Consider the following 21,595-nt stretch of genomic DNA (forward strand, 5'->3'; position numbering starts at 1 on the left):
CATTGTTGAGGGCCTTTATATTATATATCGATCTGTATGTTGACTTCGAATACGCCACGCAACTGTGCTTTCCTTAACAAAACACATTATTTGCATAAATGCTCCAGCGCACAAATCATTGAGCCGCAGTTGAGCTTCTGTTGGGCGAATACCCTTTATCAGCAATAACTGAAAGGTGTTGGACAAAAAAAAAACAACGTATAGCTGTAGTGCAATTGCAAAAACCAAATGAAGGTACCGGTTCTCGCATTTGTTACATTACGCTCACACTACCCGTATTCTTGTCAATCTCGCAGCACGCCGAAGAAAATAGCGCCCAAAGATCGTTTCCAAAACGAACACGAAAACCGACGCACCAAGACACGGCAATAAAAACAGCGCCACACCAACATTCAGCGACTCCGGCGACGACTGTATTTCTTCCTTTGGCTGAAATACGCTTCTGTATACCTCAGCCATGTGAGACCAATCCGTCTCGTCGACTCTTTGAACGAGAGACCGAAAGGCCTTCTTCAGACGGTAGTGCTTCCGCACAGGTACCCCCACGTAGAATAGTGCCAGTGGATCCTTTGACTCAGTCAATCTGGGGTAGAAAGAGTCCATGCAGCGGGGAGACTGTCTGGCCGTGATGCACAGCCGGCCTTTCTTTGAAGCGCATTTGAAGCAGTCATCAAATGTGCCCTCGTCCGCCTGCGGATCAAGAGTTCTCTTCAATTTTCTCACGACTACGCTTCCGTACGAATCAGGGACGTCTGAGCTCCAAGTCGTATCTCTGGTAGCGCATGGTCGAATTGCGCGAGCATCCAAAGCCGTATCAAGTTTATTCAGATCGTCCACGATTGGTTCTGGAATGCGAGCGACCAGCCACGAAGTCAATTGGCCTTTAAAGTACACCGAAATGGAGAAGCTGCCCAGGACCCATGCTAGGACGACAATGCGGCGACTCGTACAGAAGCGGGCAAAGGCTGGCAAGGCACAAGACGTCGAATAGAACGTCGCAACAAGAAAAAGCATGGTGTCGTTGGCCACGATAATCCCATATGTAGTAGCATCTCATAAATCTGTAACAACAAGAGTGATGAAGCAAAATGCGAGACATAGCACCAAAAAAATCAGCGACAGCTTCGACCCTTCGAGGGCATATTTTGGATTGATTGGAATCGTGCCTGATTCCTTCACGTAGAACGTGAATGCTCCGATATGGTTGACTATTGGTACATCATAATCTCTAAGAAGTTCGCTAGAGCATTGCTGAAAGAGCATTAAAATATCAATTTTCTCGTCCCGGTAATTGCGCACACTATCCTCTACTGAGAATACTGTCTTTAATAGTGTTGCATTAAGGAGAGTCAGTGCCTGTAGTATTATTTCTCCTCTGTATACATCGCAAGTGGTGAAGCGCTTAGATATGCCGGGCGACGCCCTGCAGGCTATGCTTACCGGCTTCCCGGAGAACGTAAGGAAACTACGCGGGAAACTTTCCCCTGGGTGATTTTTTAAAGTGTAATCCGTATCGCGCAGTTGATATTCGCGTGACCGATTGGAACCCATATCAATTATTACCATTCCAGATTTCTGGAATTGCGCCGAAGCAACGCAACATCAAAGCCTCACCTGCTGACTACGAAACACGTAAAGGAAACGTAGGCATGTCTCGAAATGTCCGATCACCAGCCATTTCGTTGCATACCACAACCTGTAGTGTTTGGGCACCGGGTCGATGCAGGCTTCTGGCGTTCCCCGATGACGGTATGTCATAAGGAGGGTCCGAACTCTGTGCACAGCGTTGTCTTCAATGAGGGTACATAGTTCGCCCCAGTGCCCGCACCACCGTGTCCCTTTCACATCGAGGCTCTTCTGCCATTGAATATCTGGGGCGTTAAGACCCGCCGCAGCAGACAAAACTGGCATCCTGGCCCCAGCGAGTCCAGTTGTGAAGGAATTAATTAAATTCTTGAGCTGATTCACCATAGCAGATCGCCACTGACATATAGATGGCGTTACTTACGAAAAACAAAAAGAGCATGTTTCTCAAAGATTGGAGCATCATTTCGGGACTAGCGTGGTCTAATTGTGACAAAGGTTCATACAAAATAACCACAAACTACTATTCAGGTGTTTCCAATACCTTCCAGTGCGCGGCTTTTATACCGCACTGTAATTGTCTTCTACCCAGACCAAGTTGAGTGAACTAATAGTCTTTGGACACGACGGAAACACGATGCTGTCCGGTGTTCAAAATACTGCGCGCACGTAGGGCGGCCTGAGTACCTTCTGATGCGAACCGTTGAAATGGAAACTCGAAAAACACGTAATCCGTTTGTGGATCTCAAATTATGTTATAGCGTGATATACTCCGGTGATTATGTTGTTACTGTCCGAAGTCGTTATTCCAAGATATTGAAAGACAGAATTTTTTATTGTACCACCAATCTTTTGGTAAATAATATTTTTATCCTCATTTCTAAGGTAAGATTAGACTTTATAAAGTGGCTCTTCTTTAATGATTTTTATTTTCCGCCGTTTTATAAGACGGTTTCAGCCGATATCAGACCCCAGCACGCAGGTGCGGGAAGATGCCAAAAATACTGTAAAGACTGCCGGGTAGCATTTTATAATATATAAATGTCAGATTGGAGCACCATATAAACACTAGCGTCACCTACGTCTCACTGAGTTTGATAATAAACGACCATGAATTAATTTTCATGCGCTGAGAATGACAGCCAGCGCGCGGTTCTTATACTGAGGTGTAATTGCCTTCCACGTGGACCTTATTGAGCGAGCTCCTATTCCTTGAACACGCAGGAAACAAGATGTTCCGTACAGAAAATAGCGCACGCACGTTGTGTGTACTGAGTACCTTCTGGTGTGGCCCGTTGATATCAAAATTAAAACCCGGAATCGGTTCATTGATGCCAAATTATGTTATAGCGTGACACACTTCAGTGTTTATGCTGTGGCTGTCCGAAATCGTTTCTCCAAGAATATCGAAAGAAATAATTCTTGAGTGTGCCCCAATTGTTTGGTGTATTATATTTATATGCTTATTTCGAAAGCAAAATTATAATATATAATACGCCTCCTTAATGATTTTTTTGTTTGCTGCTTTATGAAGACAGTTTCAGTCGATATCAAATTCAGCACGCTGGTGCCAGACGATGCCAAGGATACGCTAAAGGTGGCTGCGTAGTATTTTATGTTTTCATAAATGTCACGCTACATGCCGCTTAATTCAGTACATCCGCATTACATATGTGCTTTCTTTAAAGCATCGCTGTCAGAATCTACATTCCCCGTCGAATGGAGAAATGCTCGTGCCATTGAAATATTCGGTACAAATAGTTCGTCCAGCGTGTCTAACCAGTGCCCAACGGAAGCTGATTGCAATAGCGATGGTCTTGTGCAGTCTTCAAGAGTCTCTTTTCTTTTTTTTTCTTTATTGTTAATTTTTTTTAGAACGATACTAAGCAAATTATTATTCTATTAGTAATAATGAGAATTTCCTTAAAATAATAATGTAAAACATTACAAAAAGTGAGTAAATCTTAGGTTTTATTTAAACGTTGTTTCTTTTTTGTGTAAACCGAAACCGAAACTAACTTGAGAAACATTTCCTTCATCGTAATTGTTTGCGTGTGTGTGCATGCATGCGCGTGCGTGTTTGTGCGCGCACGTGTGGATGCGTCCGCGTGCATGCGTGTGTGCGTCTCTGGTTGTGCGTGCGTGTGCGTCTGCGCGCGGGCGTGGGATTGCGCGTGTGCATGCGTGTGTACGTGCGCGCGCGCGCGTATGAGTGCGACTGCGAGCGTGCAAGCGTCTGTTTCTGCGTTCTATTGCACTGCGCCCGCAAGAAGAACAATTGGATGTCCCTGGACACTCTTAAAACACTAACTTATTGAATATTGTTACTATTATTATTATTGTTGTTATTGAAACATAGCCCTGAGTCTTTAGACACAGGGCCCTAAACGTTTCTATAAGGAGCATTCACTTGGCGCCATATTTGTGGGTGCTGTTTAGAGCGCATGCTCAGAACGAGCCAACATTAATAGGCTGCTAAGACCGGCAATCTTGAGGGTGCGGAATACACGTGACAAAAGAACTGTGGAAGCTCGTCATCAGCACGCGCTTAGCAGTCGTGCACACATCTATGGCCGCCAGTGAATACTTCCTATAGCTGGCTGTAGCTGTATCTATAAATTTCTAATGCCCACCATGCAAAGCTACAGGGGGTGAAAGCCTACCATTGAATTTTCCATAGACCACCATAGGCCATTTTTGTATGGGATGTCTCGGACTGGTTTATTATGGGATTTGCCTCTTTATGTGTGAGAGTTTTCGTGCATGTCACCATATTCTCAAATGAATATTTTACTCAGGTTGACATGGTCATGTGACAGGTTCTAGCAGCACGTCATTAATATTTCTCAAACATTTTCACTATATTTTGATTTCATGTTGCCAGGTACAAACTCGAGACTAACTGGTTTTTTTTTACTGTAAACTTCCATCAATAAATATTTAAAAAAATCCTAGTATAGAGCATTTCACCCTACTTTCCAATTTCTGAGCATGGAGTGACTTGTAAGAAAATGAAATATGAACTCATATATAAAATTTTGTTTGCTAGCATAAAAATTGTATGCAAAAGAGGCACTTTATTATCAGCTATTTGCATGAATTACAACTGACATTATAAAAAACTAGACTGCTAACAACTGTTGCTTTTCAAGCAGAAATCTCACCTGTACATTATGGACAGAGCCATATATAAGCTTTCCAAAACCATTTCACATTATTTATTTAGCACCCTCTTCTACACCCTTCTCACATTCTTCACTAAATGTAGGGTGTAACACGAAACAGCACCCTTTTCGGTAAAATTATGAGATTGTATTCCTAGTTTTTAGGGTGTTAAAAGGGTGTAGCCGAGGGTGTAAGTTGCTACAACACCCCTTGTACACCCTTCAAGGTGTAAACACTTTTACTGTGTAGTACGGCCGAGCATCACTGGCGCCGATCACCACGATAGCGTCAATAGCATTAGGGCGTTGCCCACCACCCGCCAACTACCACGTCGTTAACAACAAAACCAGCGTTCTGCACATCTAGGTCGAGATGTTTATTGTCTTTTTCTTTTACATGTGGTTCGACTTTGAACGTTTCCGTTGCGGTTTTAACCGAAGCTGTTAGCTTTCGTTGGCTCAGGAAATCAGTATCCTAGCACCTATATAAAACATTACTGAGACTAGCTTAAGTTTAATCAATATATAAGAGACGTGTTGTTTAGGCTCTTCCAAAACACAAAGCCTGAAATATCCAATCTTATCCGATTCAAGCACAAGCTGATCGGGGTGCGTGGCTAGCGTGGCGGTTTACTAGGCTGAGTGCATTGATACACCTATAGGTTTTTAAGGTAGAGAAGGGGGCGTATGGTCGGTGTACAAGTACACTGGCTGGGTAACGGAGGGTGCGTCTTCCAGGAAAGGGGAGCACGTGCGCCCGATGCACCCGACTACAACTTTTTTTTTCTCCGAGTGCAGTTGGGAAGTAAATATGTGGAGCATCAACCGAAAAATCGCGGATATGGTATTCGCGCTAAGAGGGCCGCGCAGCGACAGGGGGCCGCGCAGCGACAGAGCGGTATTGTTAGCGCGAACATGACGTGGGCGCTGTTTTCGTATTTCATGTTCATAGAACAACGACGGGCACAATATTTTCCCACTTCTGGTAATGTTCTAAATGAACATATCACACGACAGTGCTAGTTAAGACAATAGCCTTTCAAGACTAACGAAAAAAAAACTGAATAAAACGGTGATCGTTTGCTTGCGCTAACAGTGTTCGCGCGATGCACGCGCACTAATATCCTGCCAACCACTCACTCATGATGCTTTTCTCGCTGCCCTTCGTTATGCCAAAGTTTTGTCAACGCGATGAAAGTTTATATTATGGGTGTCCCTGCGGCGAAACTGAAAATCAGCACTTTTGGCCGAACACTTGCTGGCCATGTTTATGTCCCCGGCGGCCAAGTTGAAAACCAGCACTTCTGGCCGAACACTTGCCGGCCATGTTTATGTCCACGGCGGCCAAGCTGAAAATCAGCACTTCTGGCCAAACACTCGCCGGCCGTGTTTACGTTTCCGGCGGCCAAGTTGAAAATCAGCACTGCTGGCCGAACACTTGCCGGCCGTGTTTATGTCTCTGGCGGCCAAGCTGAAAATCAGCACTGCTGGCCAAACACTCGCCGGCCGTGTTTGTTTCTGGCGGCAGAGCTGAAAATCAGCACTACTGGCCAAACACTTGCCGGCCGTGTTTATGTCTCCGGCGGCCAAGCTAAAAATCAGCACTTCTGGCCAAACACTTGCCGGCCGTGTTTATGTCCCCGGTGGCCAAGCTGAAAATCAACACTGCTGGCCAGGCGCTTGCCGGCAGTGTTTATGTCTCCGGTGGACAAGCTAAAAACAGCTAGCTTGTGGCCGGACTCTTGCCGGCCTTGTTTATGTCTCCAGTGGCCAAGCACTTAAAGTGGCCAAGCTGTCCAGACACTGGCCAACCGTCGGCCGATCGAAATTCACTTTCTGGTGCTGCTTGGGTGGCTGCTTTTCGGGGAAAGTGGGACGCTAGGCTTAGGTTTGTCCCAGTACCCACGCTACGAACCCAAGCACTTGCACAGTGCCAACAGCGCTTCCGTAGGCATGTACTTATAACGATCGCTTGCTGCAGACTACATCGGTTGACGAGATCTTCGTCTAAACACCGCGGTGAACTCAGAATGACTGGCGCACATTAACACAAATGAGCTGGACGAGCTGCTCTCGTTGCTCACTCCCGTCGTTTCTAGTACAACTCAGTTGGGAAACTGCCATAAAGCCTGGTTGAAAACAGTATCTTCGATCCGCAGTAGGGTTGAAAGTTGGGCTAGTTGGTAGCATGGTTCATGAGAAAATATAAAGCGCGCAATAAACAATGACGAAAAAGAGAGGACACGTAAGACAGACAAGCGCTTACTCGCAACTGAACTTTTAATTATATTTGGGAAAACACGAAGATAGTTCCTTTTCGCCGACAGCACATGCGTCATTCAATCCTCCCCCCTCTACCGCCCCTTTTACCGGTTCTAATCTACAAAACGAAGGAACCCCTTTTGCTACCCTCCCCCTCTTTAACGTGCGCATGGTACTGTCGCGGATAAGAGTGCTTCCTCTTAATCTGTCAAAGCAAGTGACGGGTGACATATGCAGCCATCACCAAAGGTTTGATAATAAAAGCCTATAAAACCTTCCTTTCTTTCTGCTCCTTAAATCGTCCTAAAATATTACTGTTTTTAAAAACAGCAGCACATTCACACCATCTGCGGTGGACTGCTAAAAGGCCAGAGGGAGTGTTACGGAGAGAGTTGCAGTTCTCCCTCAGTCCATCATTAATACAACGTCCAGTCTGGCCCACATAGGCGTTACCACAAGACAGCGGAATGCAGTACACGACTCCGACTCTTTTTCGTCCTTGTTTCTTGCGCGCTTTACATTTTATCACGAACTTCGATACGTACTCCATAACCAAACAATTGGCGATCGCAACGACGCCATTTCTCTTGCAGCGGCCACTCCGGGAAGTCCACGTCTGCACGCAACAGTTCTGGTACAACGAGGCAAGGGCCGGTTGCGCCATCTCGCAGAGCCATTTCGCAGTAGCAATATAAATGAACTTTCATACTGTGACCAGTTGCTAAAGGGCGGCGCTGTTATCGTATTTGGTTTGGCCTCGGTGGAGGTGAGCGGTCCCGGTTTCAAGGGTGAGTTACCCAACGGAGTGTTTTAGCAGAGTTGATCACTTCGCAGGACGCCGGCAGCCCTGTTCGTTATCATTTCAAAGTGAAGGGGAACGGGAATCTTGGGATAATTTTTTGAAAACAATAATGACTTAGTCTAGATTGCTTGTTTCTCAAACATAAAAACATTGTAGATCACAATGCTATTACGGCCCAGAGAGACAATTTTACAACCAACATTTCGCACGTCAATCACCTCTCGATCCAAAGAGATCTGAGAAACGGTGCTTAGTTTTGTGAGCACCGGGAGACAGAGGGGGGTGGGGGTGAGATAGACTAGGGCTACCACTACTGAATTACGCCTAACAATGTAAATATTGCAAAAAAATTTGTAGTAGAGAAATGTACAAAAAAAAATATAAATAAAACAAAAAAATCTTTTTTTCACTTTATGTTTTTTTTAAAGTGAACCCGAGTAGAAGGAACGTCCATATTTTCTGACATTACAGCGGCGCAGGCAGAGCAGGCTCTAATGGTACTGAGCACCTACAGCAGCACTTCTATGGAGGTTGTGAAGAGGGAAGTGCCAGACGGCCTCTTCTGGTTCCAAGTACAGTTCGCCGTTGACCGAGACCTCACGAGGAGCCTGGTGAGACGCGCCGAACGATCTGGCTACCGGGCACTCGTGGTCACCGTGGATTCTCCCGTGCTTGGAAAGAAAATCGACGCAGTAATGCGGCGTTTCTATATGCATGACGGAATCAGGTGCGTCGAACCTGGGGAACTTTATTAATTATTTGTGTCAATTTGTTACTCATCGGTAGAGCGAAGGCTCGCGCTGCGGAACCCAAGGATTCTGGGATATATCCGTGCCTCTGCCTTCTTCAATATGAATGATTCTCGTACCAGGGTATCACTTGTGCTGCAGTGGGCAAATTTCTCACCTCCAGCGAAGAAACCAGGCGCCTATTGCGGCTGATTGACTTCCCACTCTCTAAAGTACACACAGTACACATTTACACTGTTACTCATTGGTATCATTCATTATCATGTAAATAATGAGTCGCGTAGAATCACATACTTCTCTATTCCTTGAACAATCACTAAGTTCTATTGAATAATAAATAAATAATGTGACGCGAAAACAGCAAGACGATTTGAATATTCGCGGTAGAGTCCTGAAAATTAGGAAAGAAGGCAAGGCCATGTTCATCGGCAATAGTTAACGCTGGAGACTGAAACAAGTTGGACACATTTCACAGAATGCATCCAAGGGGAGCTTAAAGTTATTAATGGGTTTAAAGTCACTTCCAGCCAATTGGAAAATCCTAGGAATTAAAAAGAGCTTTACTGTCAGGGCGTAAGGAATATTCCTTTACAAGGGAGTCATAAAGGGGGCATTAGGTGTATATACGCTACCCAAGTTGGAGGGAACTGAGCGACTCTAATCTCTTATCTTAGCATAGGTTATACTTGGCGCTACAATGTAGGATGTCGTGATGAAGGCGGGCCCGTATCTTGAAATAAACTGCAATCTTTAACATGCATCATGCAGAGGTGGTTACATGGCAGTATACAATGCCCACCTCCAGCTAGTCAATAAACTGTGCTTAACATATCGGCTTCGATTCCCCAATCTTCTTTTGGGCGCCGCCAGTTTGGTGCGTAGTACAGGGCAAGCGCATTCGGTTATAATAACAGTTCAAAAATGCAACTTTCTTAATTTTAGATAGAGTATTAGAAAGCTCTGTCACAAACTGCCTTAATATTTTCGGAGGAAGGAACTTAACTTTGTGCGATGTTAGATAAAACTTCAGAAAACTGGTAACAAGCACCAAGTCGGCTAACGTTTGGCTCGGAAAAGCACCGTATCTGGTGGCTATATGTCCTCCCTCACGCAATTTGGCCAGGTTAAAAATGAGGGAGTGTTAGAATAGGACGCCCCAGCGGTCCCGCAACCAGCTTGAGGTGCTGCACTCTGGATACTTAAAACGTCCGCGCACAACCAGTGCGATACCATAAGATTCTAAGAGGACCAAGAACCGTGAGGACTATTCTAAAAGTCTCCATTGAGACCGAGGTCACTGGTTTCTGAAGCGCGAGCTCCTGGTCCAGGTGTACCGAGCTGCGGTGCGCTACAACTACAAATACATAGTATCTGGAACGCGTTGCCGGCTGTTGTGTTCAGAGTCCTATTCCGCCCATGAACCGAAAGTGGTCGTAAAGTGGCAAAACATGGCGTCACTGACGCCGGAGTGTCACGCTGTCGGATCGGATGTCGCGGTCCTGGCTGCTCGGCGTAGATGTCCTGGCAAAAAATCACTAGCAAACGAGAGTGTCGCTGTCGTCGTGGTGTCCCAAACCCAGGCTTAATAACCTTCCGTGGACTGTCAAGCTGGAGATCAGCCCGCAGCAGAACAGGTGTGGGCCACGTATACCACCGCCGCTCTGACACCGCCAGGATCGCGGCCGGTGAAAGCATGACAGTTCTGCGACGTCATCAGCCGGAAATCGAGGGACCGCGTTTTTGGACTCGGTAAACACACCTATCAGGGACGCCTTCCAGGAACAAGACTAGGACACAGACGACATGAGGTCGGTGTGAGGTCAATATGTGCGGGTTTAGAAACAGAGTGCTGGACCGTATATGCTAGCATACTGTTTACGAAATAATGACAGCACCTTCATCGCTCCAAAAGCCAGTCAGGGATTGTGCCCAGTTCTCAGACACGTGCTGCTTGTTTGTGAACAGTTTTGTCGGTTTTACGTGCTAGAAAAATTATATTGTACATTGCCGTCCCATGAGCTTGCTCTGGTGATGACTTCCGTCGTCCCGAAGACTTGTTATTCGCTGAATCACGATGTGGTTTTCTTATGTAGGTGATGAGCTTCTGCGTAAGAGGTCGCCACCCCCCCCCCCCCCCTGCCCTCCCCTTGCTGATGTGTCTGAGTGAGCTGACTTCGGGCATGGTCCACAGAGGCGGAGGTTGCAACGGCTGATACTCAAGATCATAATCTTGTCTGTATGGAACGAGGATTTCGTGGCAGCCGTAATATTACGGTGTTGTCAAAGTAATTAAAAAAGAAAACAAAAAAACAACAAGGAGCTGCAGTCGGCCACGATTGTCTATGATAATGATGTTTTTTTTTGTATTTTGATCAGTGGACGTGTGTTAAATGTTTGGCGTTAAGTCGACTTGTCTATAGCTCGACCTTTCACACAGTTATGTACAAAAGGACCCTGAATACATACTGTATTGACCCTCATTACTAAACTTGTAAAAAAAAAACAGACTGTTCATGTCGTTTTTGTTTTCTAATAGTTCGTGGCTACTTGAATTGCGATTTGGTATCATCATTGCAGTTTCATGGCCCTGTTCGTTTGTTCAGAGACTCATGCATATTTTACCCTTCTACTCAGTCTAAACTATCACCACCGGTAAGAAGGCAGGTTTGCTCAAATAACCGGATGAGTCGTGTTGATGCATTTTAAAGTATTATTTAAAAAAGAGAAGCATATTGCATTTGTTTCAACTTTAGTCATTGAGTTTAATTTCGATGCGTTATTTGAGTGCTTGTTCTGGAGCACGAGACAAAACAAAATGACAATGGCTGTTATCTTATTTTTTTCTAGTATTGATGTTGACGAATTCGGCCTGAAGACCGTTCGTCGTTTGAAAAGTCAGCTCTTACCGCTCATGCACACTGGAAGGGGATCCGCGCTCGCAAAGCGGTCGCGAACGCGGTTGTATAAGGATCCAGTACAATTGCACGCCCACATGAAGTGCGCGTGATATTGTACTGAACCTTTATACAACCGGCGTCCGCAACTTTGCGAACGCGGATCCGCTTCCAGTGTGCATGAGCGGTTACTCTGGATCTCGTAATGAAAACGCCGTCGACAAACGCGGAAAGTTTCTACAGCGCGTTTTCAACTCAGATTCGGGAACCTCGAAGCAAGCCCGGAAAACAAATCTGCCAACGCGAAAGCGATGGTGTCCGTGAGAGACGCCCACGTCGACCCCTCGCAGTCTTGGGATGACATCACCTGGTTAAAGAGTATCACCAGTCTACCTTTGGTGCTCGAAGGAATCACTAATAGTGCGAACTTGCATAGTATCCTTACACACCTCGAGTTAATTTGAAACGCGGTTGCATTCTTCGGTTGTGTTGTAGGCAGGAAAATTCGTGCCTTCTCAATATTTAAATTACGTAATTATTCGAGCGCTCGAAATAATTAATTCTCTAGAATCTATACAATCTTCTATATTCACATTTTTTTATTAATCCTGATTATAAGGTTTGGAGGCATTAAATAGCGAATGGAGATCTGCTCGATCTGCGGAGATATTCTAAAGCAGGTTACGGACTAACCGGTATTCGCATGAATTCCATTACTGGATAACTTGATGTAATGCACGCCTGGGTTAAACGTACCGAGCTAAGACGTTTGTCACATCGCGAGAAAACATTAAAGCTGAGAATTGCTATTATTAATATTTTGATGCCAGAAGCAAAAAAGCAACACGAGACTCACTCCGTATTTTTAAAAGAGATGGTATTTTAATGGATATTTCACCGTTGTGGTTAACTCGATGTAGGTGCACCTCTTGGACACTAAACGAAGAAAACACCATTTAGGAGTGAGGGCATTTTCCCACTTAAGTACGACGCAAGCTAGAATCGCCAGACGACAGGAAATGCACATTGTGTACCCATTGGCTCTCTGAATACAAATATGGCTACACAGGCTGCCCGCCAGAAAAACGCCGAGCATGACTAGACGCAAAAGCTTGGGCCCAGGGATGGGCAAAATACATGCAAATATGTATCGAAATACAAATACAAAATACTTCGTCAAAAATGTATTTAATTACAAATTTAATTACATTTCCAAAAAAGCATTTAAGTACAAGATACAAATACAACCAAATCTATTTGGTTTCCTCAAAATACTTTTGGAAATACATTCCTCAAAATCTGCGTCAGCAACTTGAGGGCACCTGCAACGGGTTTCTATGTATCTCATTTTAATTTTGCATCTCACACGGGAGTTAGTGTGCGAGGCTCTAGTAACGTAATAAAAATATAATCACAAAAAACTGTAATCAGCTTGGACGTAATAGATGAAAAAAATACAGAGCTTCAAGTAGCTTTTTTTGTCGATCACATTTTGGTATAGACCAACAAAGATCCGAGACGACCAAGACGCACAGCCCTAGCTAGAGAATATTTTATTGTTTCAACTAGTACGAATTACGAAAATCTGGACGACCCGCGCATTTAGAATGTTCCAGGCAAAAATAAGGATGGAAATCGGGCTGGAAAGCATCATAAGTTGTCACAGGCACTTATTTAGCCAGTCTGCGTGTGAACGTCGATTTCGTCACTATTCTTACCCTGGACTAGCACCGTAATCACAAAGTCACTAAACGCTTGTGCTTGATTGAGGGACACTGCATTCGGTGCAGAACGTAGTTTTCTTCCTGCTCTGGACATTGCCTTTAAATTAAAGCCGGAGGAGAAAAAGAAAAAACAACCATGGCCGAATAAAGGATGGAGACTATATCCTACAACCACATGCATAAAAACAAGAATTGTAACTTTGGTAATAACATTTATTTAACGTAATAGAGGCAAGTGCAACATTAAAGAAGATACTTTCTCAGTACAGTGTAATTTTGGTGCGTGCTAATCTGTGAAGTTTCGACTAGTACGACTTCAGCAGCAGAAGCTTTTCGAACAACGTGTCGCTAGAACGACGCGCGTTGCGGCACAGAATAAGGCTGTCAAGGGAAAATAGCCGCTCTACGCAAACTGCCGCAGGACTGTTGTATGAAGAGATGAAGAGTTTCTTGGTTTGTTGTTGCCGTTGGCATTGAGATGAAGAAAGAGCAGCTTTGAACACGCCTTAGGATGAGCAAAATAAGTCGTGACAATAAATTTGAGGGAAATATTTTCCCCCACAAAAATGTATTTCATTACAATTGTATTTGAAATACCCACATTTTAGTATTTAAATACACACGTCAAATGCATGACCCAATTCGTAATAAAATACAAATGCAAAATACACAAAGTATTTGAAATATGTATTTCAAATGCTTGTATTTAAATACTGCCCATCGCTGCTTGGGCCTAATAGGGTTCATCTCCGAAGCTTCAGTATGTGCGGAAGGACATTTATTCCGCTTTTATGTGATTGTTGTCCTGTACACCGCATAATGTTAAAAGTACCGAACAAGCGGTAAAAAGGTCCATTACCTTCCCAGCAACCCGGAATGAAGCCTGGCACTTGTTTGCCCACTCAGCGAAAAGCATGCCGGGCTCTGGCCAAAAGAAAATCCAAGGTTTTACGTTAATTTTCTCTGGGCGTAGAGGGCTCTAAAAATTGACACGCAAACACCAAATTTTGGAATAAAAAAACTGTGGTACTTCAGTAATGAAATCCAGCAATGTGTTCGTAAATATAACTATAAATATATAGATCTTTTTTAACGTTACAAGGAGAAGCTTTACCGAACAAACGTTTCGGGAAGTCTTACCAAGTCACTTGTCTAGTGAAGCTTCTGCTGCTGTTCTAGCTTTCGTCTACATTTATATGCATCGATTGTATTCGCAAATGTGAGTGTACCGACCTAGCTTTCTTAACTTTGACAGCTGAAGACGCGGAGGAAGCCATCAGTCGCGGCGCTTCAGCGATCTTCGTGTCAAACCACGGTGGTCGCCAGCTGGACGGGCTCCCAGCGACCGTACGCTCCATTTGGCAAACTCTTACTTTAAAAATACTGCTATGCTTTAAATTTTGTTGATGAACGTCGATGATTGGCATGGAGATAGTTCGTGTCTTCTATGTACGAGGGCTGTTTGAGAAGTAATAAGGCTTCTTTTGCCTTTTATTGTAAGGGGCTAGACGCGCAGTATTGTGCTCATATCTGTAAGGGTATATAGATCCGCTAGCTTGAGCCTGGAGTTCGAAGATCATATTATTTATCGTTTTGTCGCAGTGAGTAATTGCGCTTGAGATGTGTTGGCAGATGGCGAATGTCAAAGTCGTGATTGTGAGAGAACGGAAGGCATTTCGTGATTGAACTTTACGTTGACCTCTAAGGAGTATGGATTGCAGCGTAGCCCTTTTAATATAGTTCGGAGTAATCGCCGTGGTATTTTGTGTGTTCGTAATTTACAAATATCTACAGGAACTAATTTTTTTACAAGGTGAAAATAAAATTGCTAGTTTAGACTATAATGGAAAGAAAGTTTACTCTTTTGTGTAATGCGAAATTAGAGCGCAGCTCGTAATGTTCTTGTTGTTGTTGTTTTTTTTTCGGACATGCCACGGTAAAGAGCAGGAGAGAGATATAAAAAATGTTTTCTTGTTTTTTTTTTTTGCTTTATAAATACGAGGTTAGATTGAAAAGTTTCCGGAATCAGCGTTAGAAATGTTTTTTTTACCAAAATATTTTTGTGGCGCTGTGTTGGGCACCACTTCGTATAAAGTGACCACAAATGTCAGTTTTATATCTGAAAAAGTCTGGCTTTAACAACCATTCTAGCCAAGCATCCATGAACATTTTCAACGATGAATGAAACCACAACTCGAGCGGTCGTTATTTTTTTTTATTTGGAGAGAAAAATTGTGACGGAAATTAAATCATGCCATGTTTGAATTTTGTTTTTGGGAAGTCACCGCCCTCGTTTTCCACTGCGAGGTTTTGCGTTTCCGAAATCAAGCGTGGTCGTACGGACACAGTTGATGAACCACGATCAGGACTTCCAAAAACGGCTACCACACCATAACTTCAGGATAAAATCATGACTTGATTTTCGAAGACCGCCGCATAAAAGTGAGCGAAACTGAGGAAGCAGTGGGCATCACTTCTGAACGAGTTGTTCATATTTTACGAAATCAATTATGATTAAAAAGGATCGAGGTACACCTAAAACTTCTTATGAGTTGTGAATGCGAAAGCATGTATATCATTCTTACTCTACGCGGGTTGGCGCGCTTACTGGCGCTGACCTGGCACTGACGGATACGCAGCGCTATGAGGCGGCCGGTCGTTGAAACTGACGCGCAACGTCAGTTTCAACGATCGGTCACCCCATGGCGCTGCGTGTCCGGCGATTGAGAGCCTGGTCGACGCGAGCCAGCCAATGGTATAGAAGCGGTGTAACAGGTGCATGGCGAACCGGCAAATGGGAGCTGGCTTGACCTCAAGAATGATTTAAGAGCCTTTTGGCGTGGTTTGAAAGCTGATGACGTTGGCTCTCGCCATGAAACCGTAAATGCTTTCGCATTAAAGTCTTTCTGCAAGATCGGTGCCGTACTTAATCAGTACGGAGCAAAGACGCATTCGAGTTGAACGTCAGAAATTTGAGTCGATTTGTAACTAGGGACGAGGCCTGTGTCCACCATTATACGAAAGAAATAAAAAAAAAAGTCAATCGAAACATCAGACTGGGCCCGGTGAATAGGTTCCGAGGAAGGCAAATATTGTCACGGGTGGTGACCAAAAAAAAAAAAAAACAAGAAATAAACAGGAAGAACAAAACGTTTAATATGGCGAACTTGTGCCAAAAATAAAAGGGTACAAAAGATAATAACAGACCGTCGCGGGAGTCGCAGTCGGCGTTGCAGCAGAGTCGAACGCTGGGGTGAAAACTGACTCCGCTCGCCTTGCGGAATCCCTTATGTACCCTCGTGGCTTTCTGGATCGTTCGGCGTAGAAGATTTGGCGCGTAGAACATTCTAACCTCGAACCAGCAAGGCCGTTCTCGAATTCACCAGAACATCACATTACAGTGTCAAAAAAAAATGTGTAGCCGCGTCCAGGAATCGAACCCCGGCCTTCTGCGTGGAAGGCAAGCGCGATAACCGTTAGGCCACGCGCGCGCTATCTACTACTTGGCGAGCTGCGTGCTCGGCATTAGTCCCCCCCTTAAAAAGTGCATCGTCCCGATAAAACCCAAAAACAAAACAAAGCAAATAAAAAGAACAGTAAACTAAAGAGTCATTCGGAACACATAAGGTCCACAGTCCTATCGAGCGTAGTACAGCTTCAGTCGCACGACGTGGACGACTTCCGGTCGGTGGAGGGCGGCGTGACGAAGTCCGTGTTTCGTCGGGCATCACCTCGTAGCTCAGATCCCCGACTCGACGAAGCACTTTGTAGGGTCTAAAGTAACGTTTCAGGAGGTTCTCGCTGAGACTGCGGTGGCGAATCGGTGTCCACACCCACACCCTGTCTCCGGGCTGGAAGGGGACGTCCAGACGACGAAGGTTGCAGCGGCCAGTGTCGACACGTTGTTGAGCCTTAATCTGGAGTCTGGCGAGCTGACGGACTTCTTGTGCCCTTTGGGCAACCACCTGGGCGTCGTCGCTTGCGTCGACAGCCGGTTCGTGGGGTAACATAGCGTCCAGCATTGTCGTTACCTTGCGCCAATGCACCAGTTGAAAGGGTGTCACACCGGTGGTCTCTTGCACGGCCGTGTTGTAGGCAAATGTGACGTACGGCAATACCTCGTCCCATGTCTTGTGCTCCACGTCGACGTACATGGAGATCATGTCGGCTATGGTCTAGTTGAGTCTCTCCGTTAGCCCGTTGGTCTGCGGGTGGTACGCCGTGGTGCGACGATGGCTGGTGTGGCTGAGACGAAGGACTTCTTGCGTCAGCTGGGCCATGAATGATGATCCACGGTCTGAGGTCAGAACTTCGGGAGCGCCGTGCCGGAGGACGATGGACTCGATGAAAAACTTCGCGACTTCAACAGCCGTTCCTGATGGAAAGGCTTTTGTCTCGTCGTACCACGAGAGATAATAGGTTGCGACGATGATCCATCGGTTTCCTTGCGTCGACGGTGGGAAAGGTCCGATTAAATCCATACCGATTTGCTGAAACGGGGCAGATGGCGGCAGAATAGGCTGAAGAAGTCCTGCCGGTCTCGTCGGTGGCGTCTTCTGTCGTTGACACTCGTGGCAAGATCGGGTGTAGTTGTGCACTGTCTTCGCAAGCTCGGGCCAGTAGTACTTTTCGCTTATCCTGGCGAGAGTCCTGCTGTAACCAAGGTGTCCCGCCGTCGGGTCTTCGTGGCACGCTTGAAAAATTTCTTCTTGAAGACTGGAAGGGACCACCAACAGCCGCGCCGTGCTGTTGTCGCTGAGGTTCTCCTTGTAGAGCACACCTTGTCGGATGGAGAAGGTTGGCAGTGTTCGTACAAAACCGCGGGCAACGGCGCTTCCTTGACGCTCCGTGTGCTCGATGAGTGCTTACAGCTCAGGGTCGTCTCGTTGGAGTGCTGCCATGCCGCTGACATCCAGAGCGCCGAGGAAACACTCATCGTCGTCGTCTTTGGTGCAGGAAGGACCGGCCTCGACTGGGGCCCTCGACAGGCAGTCGGCGTCATTGTGCTTACTGCCGGACTTGTACACTACGGTCATGTCGAACTCCTGCAGTCGTAGGCTCCAGCGGGCGAGGCGTCCGGAGGGGTCCTTCAGATTCGCTAGCCAGCAGAGCGAGTGGTGGTCTGTGACGAAACAAATATGGACGAAACTTCGTTATTGCCCAGACGACAGCGAGGCACTCCTTTTCAGTCGTTGAATAGTTCCTCTCCGCGTTAGGCAGCGACCGACTTGCGTATGCGATAACTCGCTCTGCTCCGTCCTGCACTTGGACGAGTACCGCACCCAGTCCGGTGTTACTGGCGTCGGTGTGGATCTCGGTTTCAGCAAACTGGTCGAAATGGCCAAGAATCGGGGGCGTATGGAGTCTTCGTTTGAGCTTGTCGAATGACCTCTAGTGCTCTTCTGTCCATTTGAACTTTATGGCGTCCTTCGTGAGGTGTGTCAGCGGTGCGGATAGTTTGGCGAAGTTTCGAACAGAGCGCCTGTAGTAGGCACAGAGTCCGAGAAATCTTCTCACTGCCTTCTTGTCAGACGGTGGCGCAAATGCAGCTACGGCGCGGGTCTTCTCGGGGTCAGGTAGAACACCTTTGCTGTTCACGACGTGGCCGAGGAACTTTAGTCCCCCATAGGCGAACCGACACTTTGTTGGCTTGGGATACAGGCCGGCGGTCTTGATGGCTTGAAGAACGGCTCGAAGTCGTCTGAGGTGTTCGTCGAAATCTTGTGAGAATACGATGACAGCGTCCAGGTAGACGAGGCAGCTGTGCCATTTCAGACCTGCCAGCACGGTGTCCATGACGCACTGGAAGGTGGCTCGTACTGTACAAAGTCCGAACGGCATCACTTTGAATTCGTACAGTCCGTCGGGAGTGACGAAGGCAGTTTTCTCCCGGTCATGTTCGTCGACTTCAATCTGCCAGTAACCACTTTTCAGGTTCATCGACGAAAAATATCGGGAGTGGCGCAGTCGGTCTAACGTATCGCCGATGCAGGGGAGCGGATAGACGTCCTTCTTTGTCACAGCGTTCAGTCAACGTTAGTCCACGCAGAACCGCAGGGTTCCGTCCTTCTTTTTACAAGGACGACTGGGGACGCCCATGGACTTCTTGAGGGTTGAATGATGTCGTCGTGGAGCATCTCCTGGACTTGATATTGAATCACTTTCCTTTCCTTTAAGGGGACTCGATACGGCAACTGATGGAAAGGGAGTGCGTCGTCGTCAGTAATAATGCGATGTTTCGCCATTGGTGTTTGGCGAACTTTCGATGTCGTGGCAAAACCGTCACTGTATTCGGCGAGGAGATCAACTAGTTGCCGGCGCTTCGGAGCTGGGAGCTCGGGGTCGATGTCGAGCGGCGGCGGCGTCGTGCTCTTCTGCTGTGGCGACGAGGTTTCCTTGGAGATTGCGGTGACCACGGCTGGCGCCTGAGGCTCCTCGACGTGACCGACGGTGGTACCCTTCGTTAGGTGCTGCGGCTCGTCTCGAAAGTTGGTCAGAAGAACAGTTGTACGTCCTTCTTGGATATCCGTTACGCCTCTTGCGACACCAATTCCTTTTTCGAGGAGCAGTTGGATGCTGCCTTCCAGAAGAGCTTCACCGTGCATGGCTGCGTTGGTTATAACGGTGACGAAAACACTCAACCGCGGTACTAGGTTCACGTGGTCGGCGATAACTCGAATAGCGGTCGACGTCGTGTTGGTCTCCACCGGCGGCAGGACAGGCTTTCGCAGCGTCAACTGGTCTGCCGCGAGGTCGATGACGGCGCTATACTCGCAGAGAAAGTCCATTCCGAGGATAACGTCCCTCGAACAGTCTTCCAGAACGACAAACTTCACAGGGCACGACTCACCATGGATCTCGACGCGAGCAGTGCATCTCCCGACTGGTGTAATGAGGTGTCCTCCGGCAGTTCTTATTTGTGGTTCATCCCACGGCGTCATGACTTTTCGAAGGCGGCGGGAGAGCCTCCCACTCAAGACTGAGTAGTCTGCTCCGGTGTCCACGAGTGCCGATGCGTCGAGGCCGTCGATCACAACGTTCAGGTTGTTGGACACCGATGGAGGAGCGTCGTTATGATGCGTGGCGTCGGGAGGGTGGGAGCGCTCCGTCGTTCTTGGAGGCTCTTTACGTCGGTCGTCTTCGGCAGCTCCACCTCCAGGGGCTGCCGCGCCTAGTTTCCCCGGCGAGGAGAGAGGGGTGACAGGCTTTCACGTCGGGGTCGGTGCATCGGCGAAGCTGGTCGTCGTGGCGACGGCGACAGGAACTCGCGGCGGGACGCAGGCTCGGGGGACTGGGGTCGTCGCAGGTACTCGTCGATCTCCCGAGGGCGTTCACCATACCGAAGGCGCGGGTCATTCGAGTGGAATCCGCGCAGCAAGAGTCGTCGGTATGGGCATCGGCGGTACATATGGTCGACTTCCGCAGTGGTAGCAGAGCGGGCGTCGGTCGGCCGTTCGCCACGCGTCGGTCTTCCTGCTCCGGGTCGCACCGGGCGGACGTCCTGGACTTGTCCTTCCTGGCGTCGAGGATACTGTGGCATCGGAGGGTCTTGTCGGGGTGGCGCCGTGGCCTGGCGGTTAGCTTGCGGCGGTAGTCGGGCCATGGCGGCGTAGCTCAAAGTCGGCTCCTCCGGCGTCGCCGTGTTGATCGGAACCTCAGGTTGGAAGGCCAGGTGAACTTCCTCTCGCTCGACGTCGGCGAGCGACAGGGAGGACGGGCGATCCATAGCGGGGAGCATCTTGCGGATTTCTTCCCGGACGACTTCACGGATGACGGATGCCTGGGAGGTCGGTACCAAGGTCGTATCCGGATGCCACGCCAGGGTGTCGCTCGTAGTGTCTGGCGCGTGCTAGTAGGGAACACTGCATATTCGTCGCCTCCGTGACGAACCCGTCGACAGTTGTCGGAGGATTGCGAATGGGACCTCCGAATATCTCGCTTTTCACACCCCTCATCAGGTGTCGCAGCTTCTTCTCCTCTGTAGCCTGAGGATTGGTGCGGGCGCTGAGGCGAAGAACATTCTCGACGAAGCTGGTGATGCTTTCATTCGGACCTTGGGTCCTTGTTCGAAGGATGTCTTCGGCCCTCTCGCGTCGGTGTTGGCTGGTAAACGTCTTCATTAGCTCTTGCTTGCACACCTGCCACGAAGTTAAAGAAGCCTCGTGGTTCTCCAGCCAGTACCTTGCAGTACCTTTAAGCGAGAAGTAAATCTTCTGCAAGCACTGTTCAGGTGTCAACCCGTTATGACGGGCCACACGTTCATAGTGTTGCAGCCAGTCCTCGATGTCCTCGTGGGCGTTCCCGTCGAAAGGCGTACGAGTCCGGGGTGTGACGGGCAGGTAGATGACGGCAGGAGCGGCCGGTGTCTGAGACTGGTTGGCCATCGTCGCCTTTGTGGGCCTCGGCTTGTCCGGCA

General features: G+C 47.4%; 1 protein-coding gene across 1 annotated transcript in view; it reads left to right on the forward strand.

The window, feature by feature from the left end:
* The window catches only part of LOC121838508 (hydroxyacid oxidase 1-like), a 75,068-nt gene that overhangs the window by 18,879 nt on the left and 34,594 nt on the right, over positions 1 to 21,595 (forward strand). The window contains exons 3-5 of the mRNA XM_042294795.1: positions 8,284 to 8,539; positions 11,715 to 11,875; positions 14,435 to 14,526. Coding sequence (XP_042150729.1) covers positions 8,284 to 8,539; positions 11,715 to 11,875; positions 14,435 to 14,526 — 509 coding nt within the window. The remainder of the gene's footprint in view (positions 1 to 8,283; positions 8,540 to 11,714; positions 11,876 to 14,434; positions 14,527 to 21,595) is intronic.

The sequence above is a fragment of the Ixodes scapularis genome, unplaced genomic scaffold (genome assembly GCF_016920785.2).
Source record: "Ixodes scapularis isolate PalLabHiFi unplaced genomic scaffold, ASM1692078v2 PGA_scaffold6__148_contigs__length_123643588, whole genome shotgun sequence".
In the NCBI taxonomy this organism is placed as follows: domain Eukaryota; kingdom Metazoa; phylum Arthropoda; class Arachnida; order Ixodida; family Ixodidae; genus Ixodes; species Ixodes scapularis.